This window comes from Schistocerca americana, chromosome X (genome assembly GCF_021461395.2).
Source record: "Schistocerca americana isolate TAMUIC-IGC-003095 chromosome X, iqSchAmer2.1, whole genome shotgun sequence".
Classification (NCBI taxonomy): domain Eukaryota; kingdom Metazoa; phylum Arthropoda; class Insecta; order Orthoptera; family Acrididae; genus Schistocerca; species Schistocerca americana.
In genome coordinates this window covers 192,335,220-192,349,441 of record NC_060130.1, presented here as the reverse complement: position 1 = coordinate 192,349,441, position 14,222 = coordinate 192,335,220, and the positions used below count along the sequence as shown (strand labels likewise).

General features: G+C 45.3%; 1 protein-coding gene across 1 annotated transcript in view; it reads left to right on the top strand.

Annotated features, from left to right (window-relative positions):
* Positions 1–11,363, top strand: part of LOC124555902 (unconventional myosin-Va-like) — a 72,975-nt gene extending 61,612 nt beyond the window's left edge. Inside the window, exon 9 of the mRNA XM_047129960.1 lies at positions 11,238–11,363. Coding sequence (XP_046985916.1) covers positions 11,238–11,363 — 126 coding nt within the window. The remainder of the gene's footprint in view (positions 1–11,237) is intronic.
* Positions 11,364–14,222: the final 2,859 nt, after the last annotated feature.

Sequence of the window (14,222 nt, the reverse complement as noted above, 5' to 3'; positions counted from 1 at the left end):
GCGATCCCTCACTCTTCAGGCAGCCTGAGGCATAAGGCAGTCGCTTGGTGGTCACCGGAAGTCGCTGAAGCAATTTAGGAGCGTCAGCGAGTTCTACAGCAGCATAAGCGGCACCCTTCCCTGGAGCACCTCATACCTTTTAAACGGCTCCGTGCCCGTGTTCACTACCTTATCAAACAACGGAAGAAGGAGTGTTGGGAGAGATAAGTCTCCACCACTGGGTGCCACATGGCACCTTCGCAAGTCTGGGCAAAGATCAAACGTCTTTTCAGGTACCAGGCCCCAACAGCTGTCCCTGGTGTTACCATAAATGGTGAGTTATGTACCGACGCAAAGGCAATTGCTGAGCGCTTTGCCCTGCACTTTGCCCTGCGCTTTGCGTCGGAGAATTACCCTGCAGCCTTTCGCACACTTAAACAGCGGCTGGAAGAGAATGTTCTCTCATTCACTACATGCTGCAATGAATCCTATAATGCCCCATTTACAGAGTGGGAGTGCCTCAGTGCCCTTGTGCATTGCCCTGATACAGCTCCTGGGCCTGATCACATCCACAGCCAGATAATTAAACATCTCTGATCTGACGAAAAGTGACATCTTCTCGTCATCTTCAACCAGCTCTGGTGCTATGGCATCTTTCCATTGCAATGGCGGAAGAGCACCATCATTCCGGTACTCAAAACCGGTAAAAACCCGCTCGATGTGGATAGCTATCGGCCCATCAGCCTCACCAACGTTGTTTGTAAGCTGCTGGCATGTCTGGTATGTCGGCGTTTGGGCTGGGTCCTCGAGTCACATGGCTTGCTGGCTCCATGTCAGGGCGGCTTTCGCCAGGGTCGCTCTACCACTGATAATCTTGTGTCCATAGATTCTGCCATCTGAACGGCCTTTTCTAGACAGCAACACCTGATTGCCGTCTTTTTTGACTTACATAAAGCATAAGACACAACTTGGCGACATCATATCCTTGCCACATTGTATGAGTGGGGTCTCCATGGACCACTCCTGTTTTTTATCCAAAACTTCCTGTCGCTCCGTACTTTCCATGTCCAAGTTGGTGCCTCTCAATAGTTCCATCCATATCTAGGAGAATGGAGTCCCTCAGGGCTCTGTATTGAGTGTGTCTCTATTTTTAGTGGCGATTTACGGTGTAGCAGCAGCTGTCGAGCCCTCTGTCTCACCTTCTCTTTTTGCAGACGACTTCTGCATTTCGTACTGCTGCAAAAGTACTGTTGTTGCCGAGCGGCGCATACAGGGAGCCATCCACAAGGCACAGTCATGGGCTCTAGCCCATGGCTTCCAGTTTTCAGCAACAAAGTCGTGTTTCATGCACTTCTGTCGGCGTCGTACTGTTCATCCTGAACCCGCACTTTACCTTAATGATGATTCACTCACTGTAGTAGACACATATCAATTCCTAGGACTTTTTTCAACGCTTGATTGACTTGGCTCCCTCATCTTTGTCAGCTTTAAGCAGAAGTGCTGGCAGCATCTCAATGCCCTCCGTTGCCTGAGCAACATCAATTTGGGTGCAGATTGCTCTACACTGCTGCAGCTCTACAGAGCCCTTGTCCAAACCTGAATTGACTATGGGAGTGTGGTTTGTGGTTAAGCAGTGCCTTCAACATTGCATTTACTCACCCTGTGCGCCACTGTGGGATTTTATTAGCGACACGAGCTTTTAGTACGAGTCCAGTGACCAGTGTCCTGGTGGAGGCTGGTGCCCTCCACTGTAGATCGGACGTGCGCAACTGCTCATAGTTACCCTGAGCATCCGAATTACCATCTCCTTTTCCTGCCCGCGGCAGTCCATCTCCCGCATCGGCGGCCCAGATCAGGGCTAATGATTGTGGTTTGCGTGCGGTCCCTTCTCTCCAAACTGGAGTCCTTCCCTTTACCAGCTCTAGTTGCGGTCTGTTCACGTATGCCTCCATGGTGTACACCTTGGCTGCAGCTTCGTCTGGACCTTTTGCATGGCCCTAAGGACTGTGTTAACCTTGCCGCTCTCGACTGTCACTTTCCTCTCAATTCTTGACGTGTCCCGGGGCTCTGAAGCGGTTTACACCGATGGCTCAATGGCTGATGGTCATGTAGGCTTCACATATGTTCATGGAGGACATGCTGAGCAGCACTCCTTGCCAGTTGACTGCAGTGTTTTCACTTCAGAGCTGATGGCCATATCTCGTGCTCTTGAGTACATCCACTCATGCCGTGGCGAGTCATTTCTCCTGTGAACTGACACATTGAGCAGCCTACAAGCTATCGACCAGTGCTACCCTTGCCACCCTCTGGTAGCGTCCTTTCAGGAGTCCATCTATCCTCTGGAACAGTCCCGCCGTTCCGTGGTCGTAGTGTGGACGCCAGGATACGTCAGAATCCCCGGCAACGAACTTGCTGACAGGCTGGCCAAACAGGCAATGCAGAAACCGCTTCTGGAGGTAGGCATCTCCGAAGCTGACCTGCGTTCTGTCTTACACCACAGGTTTTTCCGGCTTTGGGAGACGGAATGGATAACAGCATGCACAACAAACTGCATGTCATTGAGGACACTATGAATGTGTGGAAGTCACCCATGCAAGCCTCTCGCAGGGAATCAGTTGCCCTCTGCCGGCTCTGCATTGGCCATATGTGGCTAACGCATGTTTACTCCATTGCGAGGACCCACCTCAGTGTCACTGTGGCCCCATAAATGGCAGTTGTCCACCTCTTGCCGGACTGTCCACTTTTAGCCACTCTGCAGCAGACTTTTAACTTTCCCAGCACTCTGACTTTGGTGTTGGTCAACAATGCCTCCACAGCAGCTTTAGTTTTACGTTTTATCCGTGAGAGTGGGTTTTATACTTCTATCTAGGTTTCAGTACATGTCCTTTGACCCTTTGTGTCCTCCACCCTAGTGCTTTTAGGGTAGAGGTTTTAATGTGTTGCAGAGTGACTGGCTTTCCCTTTTTTTCTCGTGGTTGGCTAGCCACTGTAATCTGCTTTCATGTTTTACTCTCTTCTGTTTCTAGCGTATGTGTTGTTTCCTTGTCCTCTTTTGTTCCTTTTAGTGTTCATTGCCTTCCCTTCATTCTTGTGGCTTTTCCTTTCTTTCTGTTTTGTGTTATATGTTTCGTCCGTTTTATTCTCACACTTGTGGCATTATGTTGTTAGGAACAAGGGACTGATGACCTCATAGTTTGGTCCCTTCTCCTGTCTTTAAACAAAGTACCCAACCAAACATGATAGGTAACAAAGTGAAAATGAATAGTTATAGAGTATACAATTATTTTTTGGTGTTGCAATTCTTTTCCCCCATTAGTGTCATCAATTTTGTAGCAGTTTTACTCAAGCAGCAGTTCCACAAGGGCACAGGGCTATAGCAGACAAGGAGATGACATGGAGTCTGTGCTTCAGATTTAGTACCACAGTGCAGCAGACCTTCCTGGCTCACTCCAGCAGTAGCCCAACTCCTGTCATGATGGCAACGAGGCAACAAATTGCAACCTATGCACAGCAGCTGTTTCTCACCACCGCAGTGGACATGCCTCTGCGCCACATGCAGAGGCTGCCTGGGTGCAGTAACTCATTTGCAGGATTGGCTACCTCTGCAAGATTACTCTTCACTTTCATGCATTGCTGACACCCATAGAATGGGGCAAGGCCATCTCCCAGTATAGACACAGTGATAATGTAACAGTGCAGAATAAAACATTAATTTTGACAGTCTCTTCTCCCTCGTCCTTCACCAGCCATGAACTCCCCACTGTCTCCCATACTGACATCATAGCCAACTGTCCACCCCAAGGTCACCTATAACATGCAACTGTTATGAGCACCTACAGAAAGTGGTGGTTGAAAGATGGCGAAAGCACTGGTAGGTGATGAGATGCTGAATCACCATGGCTGATCATAGAATGTGGAGGTCAGAGACTTGCCATCTCTGTAAAGGCAGACAGGGAGTGCTCAGTGGTAGATCTGATGACACAGTGCTGAACAGGCAGAAGTGTTAAGGGATGCATAGTTTTGTGCACATTATTGAAAATAAGCCCCCACAACAGACAACCCTTGTGTGTTCACATGTTGACCCAATGACATTGCCAGTTGTGATTGCAGTGGCCACAGCAGCAGAGAGATTAGACCATGAATCAGTGTAAATGTCTTGCTTAGTTAGATGGCTCACATTTCTTGTTACACAAGATCAGTAATTGTGTCTGGATATACAGGCCAGGATGCAGGCCAATTGGAGTAGTTTTATTCTCTGTTGGACATTCACCTTGTTTTTCGTGGGAAGTATAGTAATAATCAAAGACACATTAAAGCTATGGAGTATATGGACACTGTTGTAGACCATTTACATTCCTTCATGCTTGATTTCTTTCTGCAGTGATGGCATCTTCCAACATAACTTTCCATGTCTCATGCCTGGAAACATCCTGTAGTGATCTAGGAGGCAATACAGTTACCTCACGTTGATGTCTTTACCACCAGATTCACCTGATTTGAACCTAGACATTTAGTAGCATAACAATGCTTCAATCTGGTTCCTGACAATACTATATGTAGCTCACAATGAGTTGCTCCACCCCACAGATGAAATGCACAGACTTGTCTTAACAAGGTTTGGTCTTGGCTGGTTCTGATTATACAAACATCAAAAAACATTTTGCATCACCCCGGTTCCCAGAACTCCTAAAGAGAGATGTTGACTGTGAATATTGTATCACAGACACAGTCCCTTTGACTGTTCAGAGATCCCCCTGCGGGTCCGGGGGTTAGAATAGGACTGAGGTATCCCTGCCTGTTGTAATAGGTGACTAAAAGGAATCTCGCACTTTTTGGCGTTCAGGTCCCATTTTTTGATTTGACCTGCCACTTTCCAAATTCCACAGAAGTGCAGGCCATATGGGGAAGGACACCTTACATGGTGCAAGAGTTGTCCATAGTGCCCTTAGATTTGATCTCCTGAACCTCTTGTCATGGCTTTGCATATCCACCTGCAACTCAAGTATTTGCGCGAGGACACTTTACAGGGTATGTCACTTGCTTCTGTTGTCTCCTGTCCTCATTCGCCCCCATGACAGTATTGTATTTCTCTGCACCCACTATCCAGCATGGTAGCCACTCCATTGTAGTGGGGCTGTCATGTACCCATTTGGTAGTAGCCCCCTGACAACACAGGGATTGCACTGCTGATGCCTGAACTGTAAACTCCCCATGTATGCCAAGAAGTAGATGCCTGTCTTCCTGCAGCATCAGGACTCCTAGCAATGGTCATCATGCCAGGTGGCCTTTGCTGTGGCTGGGTGTCACCTGTGGGGAGAGCCCCAGATCGGAGAGGGTGGCATCAGGGCAGATGACCTGCAATGAAGTTGACTAAGCCATATCAGGCTGGTGACCATATGCCACCAGCAATCTCTGCGAAGGGCAAGATCAAGTAGAATACTGACAGATATGACACTAAATTGTTTCCCTCCCTCACCACACCATGCGAGGAACAGTGGGCTACAGAAAGAAGAGAGCCATATTCACCTCGGTATTTAGTCTGTAGGAGAATAGACGGGGACTCCTTTCTACCTATGAAGCTTCAATTTTTTGTTGAACATCTTGAGGATAAGCCTGTGGAAGTGACAGCACTGTGCAAGATGAGCAGTGGTGCAGTCTTGATTCAGACAGCACCCCAGCCCAATCCTGCGCGTTACTCGCTTGTGACCAGCTGCATGATATTCCTGTTTCCATCACTCCCCGAGAAAGCCTCAACATGGTCCAGCAGATTATTTTCCATTCCGATCTATTCTTGCAGTCTGATGATGAGCTACGTGGCAATCTAGATTGGCGGGGTGTTCATTTCATCTAGTGCGTTTACAGGGGACCCAAAGACAACAGGGTTGCTACTGGTGCCTTCATCTTGGCCTTTGAGGGTGATTCATTGCCTGAAAAGGTCAAGGTGATGGTTTACCACTGTGATGATAAGCCATACATCTCTCCCCCTATGCAGTGATTTAATGCTGGAAATTCAGGCACTGCATTTCCACCGCCACATGACAAGACTGCACACATCCACTGCATCCAGACACTCCCTACCACGTGTATCAACTGTGGAGAGCAGCACTCCCCCTGCTCACCAGACTGCACAGTACTCCAAAAGGAGCTAAAAATCATGAAATACAAGACCTTGGACTGGTTGACTTACTAAGAGGCCAAATGTAAATTTGATCGATAACACCCCATTTGGTTGATGTCCACATGTGCTGCTGCTACATTACAATTGCCATCACAAGTACCAGCCATACCACACACTGTGCGCCACGAACAGGTGCCCTCCAGGCCACCAGAATACATCTGCCCCCTTGGTGGTAGGGGGAAAATCTCCTTTCGTTTCTCCCATAGTACCTACTTCGGGAGCAAGGCCCCCCAAATGCAGGGGACATCAGTCCCCTCTCTCCAGCCAGAGAAGCAACAGCCTCCTCCAGCTCCTCTCATGCAGAAGGGGTCCTTTGGTACCCTCTCTCTCAAGGTCTCTACTAATGACACAGGGGGGACACACACACCAGTGGCTAAAGGAGCCAAAAGCTGCTTGACGAAGAGCGTCTCGGTCTTCCTCTGTGCCTGAAACTACTTCAGAGAAGTACTCCCAGCCAGCCCATAAAGAGAAGCAAGAGGGCAAGCAAACAAACAAGTTTGCTAAGAAAAAGGACCCTCCAGAGACCAATTATGCACCTGCAGTTGAGGTGGATATCTCGCTATCCCTTAAGGACCTGGGACTCACTGACACGTCATCCACAATAGGAATGGATACAAATACTCAATCGGTGGCAGCAGGTGATCCTGAGGCGTAACCTGCCTCATTGCATGCTTCATGCCTTTCCAACCTCACGATATCGTCATCCTCCAGTGGAATTGCTGTGGTTTCTTCTACCACCTGGCTGAGCTACGGCAACTGTTAAGCTTTACACCTGCTTTCTGCACTGCCTATTATAGTGTGTCAGGTAGAGTTTGTGTGTATGTCCTGAACTCAATATGCAGTGAACCTGAGCCCCTTCAAACCCTTCTTGAAGCCGTGGCTGTCAGGAAAAGAACTACACAGGAAATAACTGTCTGCAACATATATCTTCTTCCAGATGGTGCAGTACCCCTGAACACATTGGCTGCACTGATTCATCAACTTCCTAAACCTTTCCTACTTTTGGGAGATTTGAATGGCCATATCCCCTAGTGGGGTGGCACTGTGCTTACTGGCCGAGGTAGAGATGTCGAAACTTTCCTGTTTCAACTCGACCTCTGCCTCTTAAATACTGGGGCCACCACACATTTCAGTGTGGCTCATGGCACTTATTCGATCATTGATTTATCCTTCTGCAGCCCAGGACTTGTCCCCCCTGTCCACTGGAGAGCCCACGACGACTTATGTGGTAGTGACCACTTTCCCATCTTCCTGGACGTCCAACAAGATGGGCTTTAAACAAGGCAGACTGGGAAGCTTTCACTTCTGCTGTCACCACTCAATCTCCCCCACAAGGTGCCATCAATGGTAGTTGAGCAGGTCACTATAATGATCATTCCTGTGGCGAAAAAAACAATCCCTTGTTCTTTAGGGTTCCCCCCAGTGAAAGTTAATACCTTGGTGGTCATCAGAAATTGCTGAGGCCATTAAAGAGTGTCGGCGAGCTCTACAGCGACATAAGCAGCACCCTTCCCTAGAGCACCTAATAGCTTTTAAAACAGTTTGCCACCTTATAAAAAGATGGAAACAGGCGTGTTGGGAGAGGTGTGTCTCGACCGTTCGGTGCCATATATCACCTTCCCAAATCTGAATGAAGATCAGATGTATTTGTGGGTACCACACCATGACAGGTGTTACTGGCATTAACATCAATGGCATGTTACCTACTGACACAAACGCAATTTCCGAGCACTTTGCTGAGCATTATGCCCCAACCTCCATGTCGGAGAATTATCCCCCAGCATTTTGCACCCTCAAACAGCAGATGGAAAGGAAAGCCCTCTCGTTCACTCAATGTCACCATGAACCTTATAATGCTCCATTTACAAAGTCGGAGCTCCTCTGCGTCCTTGCACGTTGCCCTGACACAGTTCCTGGGTGAGATCAGATCTGCAGTCACATGATCAAACATCTCTTGTCTGACTACAAGCTACATCTCCTTGTCATCTTCAACCATATCTGGTGCGATAGCATCTTTCCATCGCAATGATGGGAGAGCACCATCACTCCAGTGCTCAAATCCAGTAAAATCCCGCTTGATATGGATAGGTATCGGCCCATCAGCCTCACCAACGTTCTTTGTAAGCTGTTAGAATGTATGGTAAGTCAGCGTTTGTGTTAGGTTCTGGAGTGACGTGGCCTACTGGCTCCATGCCAGGGCGATTTCCACCAGGGTCACTCTTCCACTGATAACCTGTTTCCCTCAAGTCTGTAATCTGAACAGCCTTTTCCAGAAACCAACATCTGGTTACCTAATTTTTTGATTAATGAAAAGCTTACAACACGACCTGGTGACATCATATCCTTGCCGCATTATATGAGTGAGGTCTCCAGGGCCCGCTCCAGATTTTTATCCTAAATTTCCTATTGTTCAGTACTTTCCGTGTCCAAGTTGGCACCTCCCATAGTTCCCCCATATCCAGGAGAATGGGATCTCGCAGGGCTCTGTATTGAGTGTATCTCTATTTTTAGTGGCTATTAACTGTCTTAGCAGCAGCTGCCGGGTGTTGGTCTCACCTTCTCTGTATGCAGATGACCTCCTCCAGTACTGCTGTTACAAGCGGCACCTACAGGGAGCCATCCACAAGGTGCAGTCATGGGCTGTAGCCCAGTGTTTCCAGTTTTCAGCCGTGAAGTCGTGCGTCTTGCCCTTCTGTCAGTGTCGTACCATTCATCCAGATCTTTTAACTTAATGATGATCCACTCACTGTAGTGGATACGTATAGATTCTTAAGACTGGTTTTTGATGCCCGACTGACGTGGCTTCCTCATCTTCATCAGCTGAAATGGAAGTGCTGGCAGCACCTGAATGCCTTCTGCTGCCTGAGGAACACCAACTGGGATGCAGATCGATCTATGCTGCTGCAGCTCTACAGAGACCTTGCTCAATCCTGCCTTGAATATGGGAGTCTCATTTATTGTACACCGGTGCCCTCAGCATTGCATTTACTCGACCCAGTACACCATCGTGGCATTCAACTAGCGACAGGAGCTTTTAGCATGAGTCCAGTGACCAGCTTCCTCGTGGAGGCCGGAGTCCCTCCATTGAAGGTTAGGCATGCACAGGGGTTCATTCCCACATTGGAAGCCCAGGTCAGGGCTTACAAGTGCAGTTTGCATCCGATCTCTTCTGTCTGAAGTGGAGTCCTTGCCTTTACCACCTATACTTGAGGACTATTCACGTACACCTCCATGGTGTACAACTAGGCCAAAGCTTTGCCTGGACCTTCCACATGGCCCTAATAAATACAAATGTTTGTGGGAGTTGCATTCACTAGTAGTTCATAAGAAATATAAACTGTCTTACCAAGCTACAGAAGTGATGTGTGGAGTGGTACATTACAAACAAGCACAGATATGATAATTTAACAGTGAGTTTGTACTATCATAGTATTTTAACAAATGAGTAAAAAATACAGGGCAAACAAATTGTGATTATCATACGTTAAGGACCAGCTGCAAAAGTTGACATGTAGCTATAGGAGTACTAAAACTCAAGCAGTTGAACTTCAGCTGGGTACGTTTTGAGAAGATTTAACAAATACGTTAAAAAAAAGTGTGAAGGCTCTTCACCAATGTGAGGAGTTAATGTACAGTTTTTCCTGTTAAGTGCTATTTAGTGATTATAACATATTTATATTACAAAAAGCCATAGATGTTTTGTGTTTATTCAGGACCCCCAGGGCAATACTCTTTCTGAATACATTCATGAAATCATTAACATGCTGACTGATGAGTTCGTTTCCACATTATTTCATTTGATTGGCAAGCATCAAGTATAAAAGTATAATTTTAGCATTCAACAATGATGAAATCAAAGTATGCATTGACTGCCAGACATGGTCAAACACACCAGGAGTTTCTTTGATTGCAACACCTGCAAAGAAAATTCTTGTGACGAGATCCATTTTAGACTACACAAGCTTACGATACATGAGAGATTTCATGGCTCTCACAGAAAGAAACCAAGACTCAATAAATCCAGTGACCTGGTCCACCATGCCAAATCACTTAATGCAGTAATGACTTATTCAAACACCTATGAATAGCCAATCCAAAATGAGCATGCACCCCATTATGCTGGAACCACATGCTGTGCGTCACATTTACTGTAGCATTTTCAAGCAAACTGGGAAGAACCTGTTCCAGAAAAGTCTGATAATAAGTGGGATGGTAAAAGGTACTGCTCAATGAAGCACTCACTGACCAAACCCACCCACATGTTAGCTGTGAACTGATGTTTTGCAATATGGTGCTGCATGCTGTGGGCATTTCCTGGTACCCATAACTGCTCATTGTGGTAAAGGAATACACCATCTCCCCTCCAGAAGTTTATATATATAATAGAGGGAAACATTCCATGTGGGAAAAATATATCTAAAAACACAGATGATGTGACTTACCGAACGAAAGTGCTGGCACGTCGACAGACACACAAACATACACATGAAATTCAAGCTTTCGCAACAAACTGTTGCCTCATTAGGAAAGAGGGAAGGAGAGGGAAAGACAAAAGGATGTGGGTTTTAAGGGAGAGGGTAAGGAGTCATTCCAATCCCAGGAGCGGAAAGACTTACCTTAGGGACAAAGAAGGGGTATACACTCGCGCGCGCGCCCCCCCACACACACGCACCCACACCCACACACACACACACACACACACACACACATATCCATCCGCACGTACACATTGTGTGTGTGTGTGTGTGTGTGTGTGTGTGTGTGTGTGTGTGTGTGTGTGTACGCCTTCTTTCCCCCTAAGGTAAGTCTTTCCGCTCCCGGGATTGGAATGACTCCTTACCCTCTCCCTTAAAACTCACATCCTTTTGTCTTTCCCTCTCCTTCCCTCTTTCCTGATGAGGCAACAGTTAGTTGCAAAAGCTTGAATTTCATGTGTATGTTTGTGTTTGTTTTTGTGTCTATCGACCTGCCAGCACTTTCATTCGGTAAGTCACATCATCTGTGTTTTGCTATGGAAGTACACTGGTTCACGTTGCGTATTTTATTCATCACTATTTGCATAACCTTGTTGCTCTTGCAGGCCACATTGCTGATGGACACAAAATTCATGTTCCCAGTAAGATTTCCTTTTAATCCATCAAAAATCCATCTTGAAGACATAGAAGTACCAGAGGTGTTGAACCTACCAATGCTAAAAAAAGTTTAAACTTGTGAGACACTAGTTCATCGGGAAAACAGAAATGTGCCCTACTACAAGGTTACATAGATTTCCTTCTGGAGATCTGGGTTCTGAAGTAATAAATGTAAAAATTGTAATGATACATGTATTTAATGTTAAACAGTCATCAGCATCCTATAAATGTAAACTTCTTTATTCCTTCACTCTAATATTGATTTCATTCTTAATATTTCGTTATAATGTTAAGCTATCTGCTTACAGTTTTTTTGTTCATCAAAATTATATATAAAATATCTTTTATAATTATTTAAAATATTTGCAATTTGTGTGCATATGGCTTTTGTTGAAATATGTGATTAATGTTTGGCTTTCATGTGTGTGTGGGGGGGGGGGGGGGGGAGGAGGGAAAGTAGTCGTGTTTTGTGTGTGTTTGGATCTGTATAATGTAATAATTCATTGTCAACAACAAATATTTGCAGATGTAAAAACAGATGTCATGACAACTTTGTTTTCTTGTAACACAACTGTCATTTTTCCTCCTCTATCTGTGAAATCAAAGCTTTGTTCTAAAAGTCAAAGAATGTGTATATACTATGTGGAGCAGTGTTTTGAGCTCTCTTAATTCTCCACAATGATGGTTTATTTAAATGTCATGGCACTACTAGACTATTATTCCTTTTTGTTAAAATTATTTCAAGAAAAATAGGGTTCAGGAGACAGAGAAATAAAACGTTGTCATCCGACAGATCAGAAACCATGAAGAAACTGAAATACATAAGTCATTTTTATTTCAAGGACATTTATTGTTTCTCCGTATTCTCACTTTTGCTCTAATATGAAAGAAAAATTTCAACCATATCTTTGGTATTCTGTTTATCTCGCCACCTTCTTCCTCTTATACTGATTCTTCATCATCTGTTCCTCATTAACACTTAGGTAAAACTTGCATGATTGATTTCAGGATGATTTTGTTTTTCCATTTGCAGTCATTCCTCAGTGTCTGCCAACTAGGTATCTATTATAACTTACTCCAGAGCTCTTAAATGTAAAGTTGTATCTCCTGTACTCAGGCAGGACTGCTTTTTTTATTTTCCTTTTTTTAGTGACAAGTTACTTTCAGCCACTTATGAGGGCCAAATTACTTTGTTGTAATCATAATGTGGTTTGTCTGTAAATGAACAGTACAAGGTGTCTGGAGGCTGTTATAAGAATTTGGTTTCTGGCCAGTACTGCCATGTAAATGAATATCAGATGTGCTATGTGTAAGTGGTTTACAGATATGACTGGTTTTTAGTATCAATTTTGTACTAGTTACTGTGTGCATAATGGGCCTCCAGCAAGTCTTTGTTATTATTTAGAGATTTCCATTCAGACTAAGGCATTTCATGTTAAAAGGTAAATAAGGAGTTGTACCCTGATAAGGATATTTAAAAATGGATTTTCTGTTTCATTTCATATGGGTATCAGTTAGTAACGTCTCATTTTTTTAAACATTAGCTAAAATTTTCACAATATCCATATCAACCATACAAAAGAAATTACTGTGATGATAAAGAAATCAAGTTAACTTCTTTCATTCTGTCTGTTCTGTGTAAGTGATTTTTGTCAGAAATAATATAATTTTTTTAAATAGTTGGGACTTGCCATGATAATGTAATTTGACCATGTGTTACAGAGATATTGCAAGTTACTGGTTGACATGCACAGAACATTATGGTCACCAACCTACTATCAATATAAACCTGTCCAATAGCAGTGTCACCTTGTGAGGAATGACTGCTACACGCGTGTGTGTGTGTGTGTGTGTGTGTGTGTGTGTAGAATGGGGAAGGTGTGCAGTCTGAGTTTGACTGAGGGCAGATGGTAATGGCCCGAGGCTCAGCATGAGCATATCGGAAACTCCACAACTTGTCGGGTATTTGAGAAGTGCTGTGGTGATTGCCTTCAACACATTGAGATACCACATCCAAACGTCATGGGGTTGAGGGACCGCCACTCATAACAGATGTCGGACGTTGTAGGCTGAGCAGACTGGTAAAATAGAACAGGCAGTAAACTGCAGCAAAACAATCCTCAGTCTTCAATACTAGGCAGAGTACAAGTATGTCTGAACACACAGTGCACTGAACACTCGTAGTGATGGGCCTCTGCACCCAATGACCCACGCATATGCCAGTGTTAACACCACAACATCAACAACTACAATTGAAAAGAGCAAGTGACCATTGGCACTGTACATTGGTGCAGTGGCAGAGCATTGAATCTCGATGCCATCATCATCATGCCAATGTGTGGGTGCAAATCCGTCATCTTCCAGTGGAAGATCTCCTTCACACCTTCACTTGGAATGGAGACAAGCTGGCAGTGGCTCCCTTATGCTTTGGGGAACATTCAAGTAGACACTCACGGGTCCAGTGGAGCTTACGCTAGGCCATGATGGATAAGGAGTATCGTACATTGGTTGCAGACCACATGTACCCCTTCATGACAATCATGTTTACCGACAGCAGTTGCATTTTTCATCAAGATAATGTGATATCACAGGGCCATGAGTGTGACAGAATGGTTCAAGGAACACAGTGGTGAGTTCCAATTGATGTGCTGGCCACCTCAATTAGCCAGATCTGAACCAGATTGAACACAGTTGCGATGCGATTGAACGTGGCATCAGAGCTCATCGCCCCCCCCCCCCCCCCCCCGCCTTGGAATTTATGGAAATCGAGTGCCTTGGGTGTGCAGGTGTATTGCCAGCTCCCTACAGTGACCTACGAAGACCTCACTGCTTACATGCCACTATGTGTCACCTCACTGCTGTTATCCATGTGAAAACAGTGGACATGCTCCCTATTAAGTGTGTGTGTGTGTGTGTGTCATATAGACAATCAC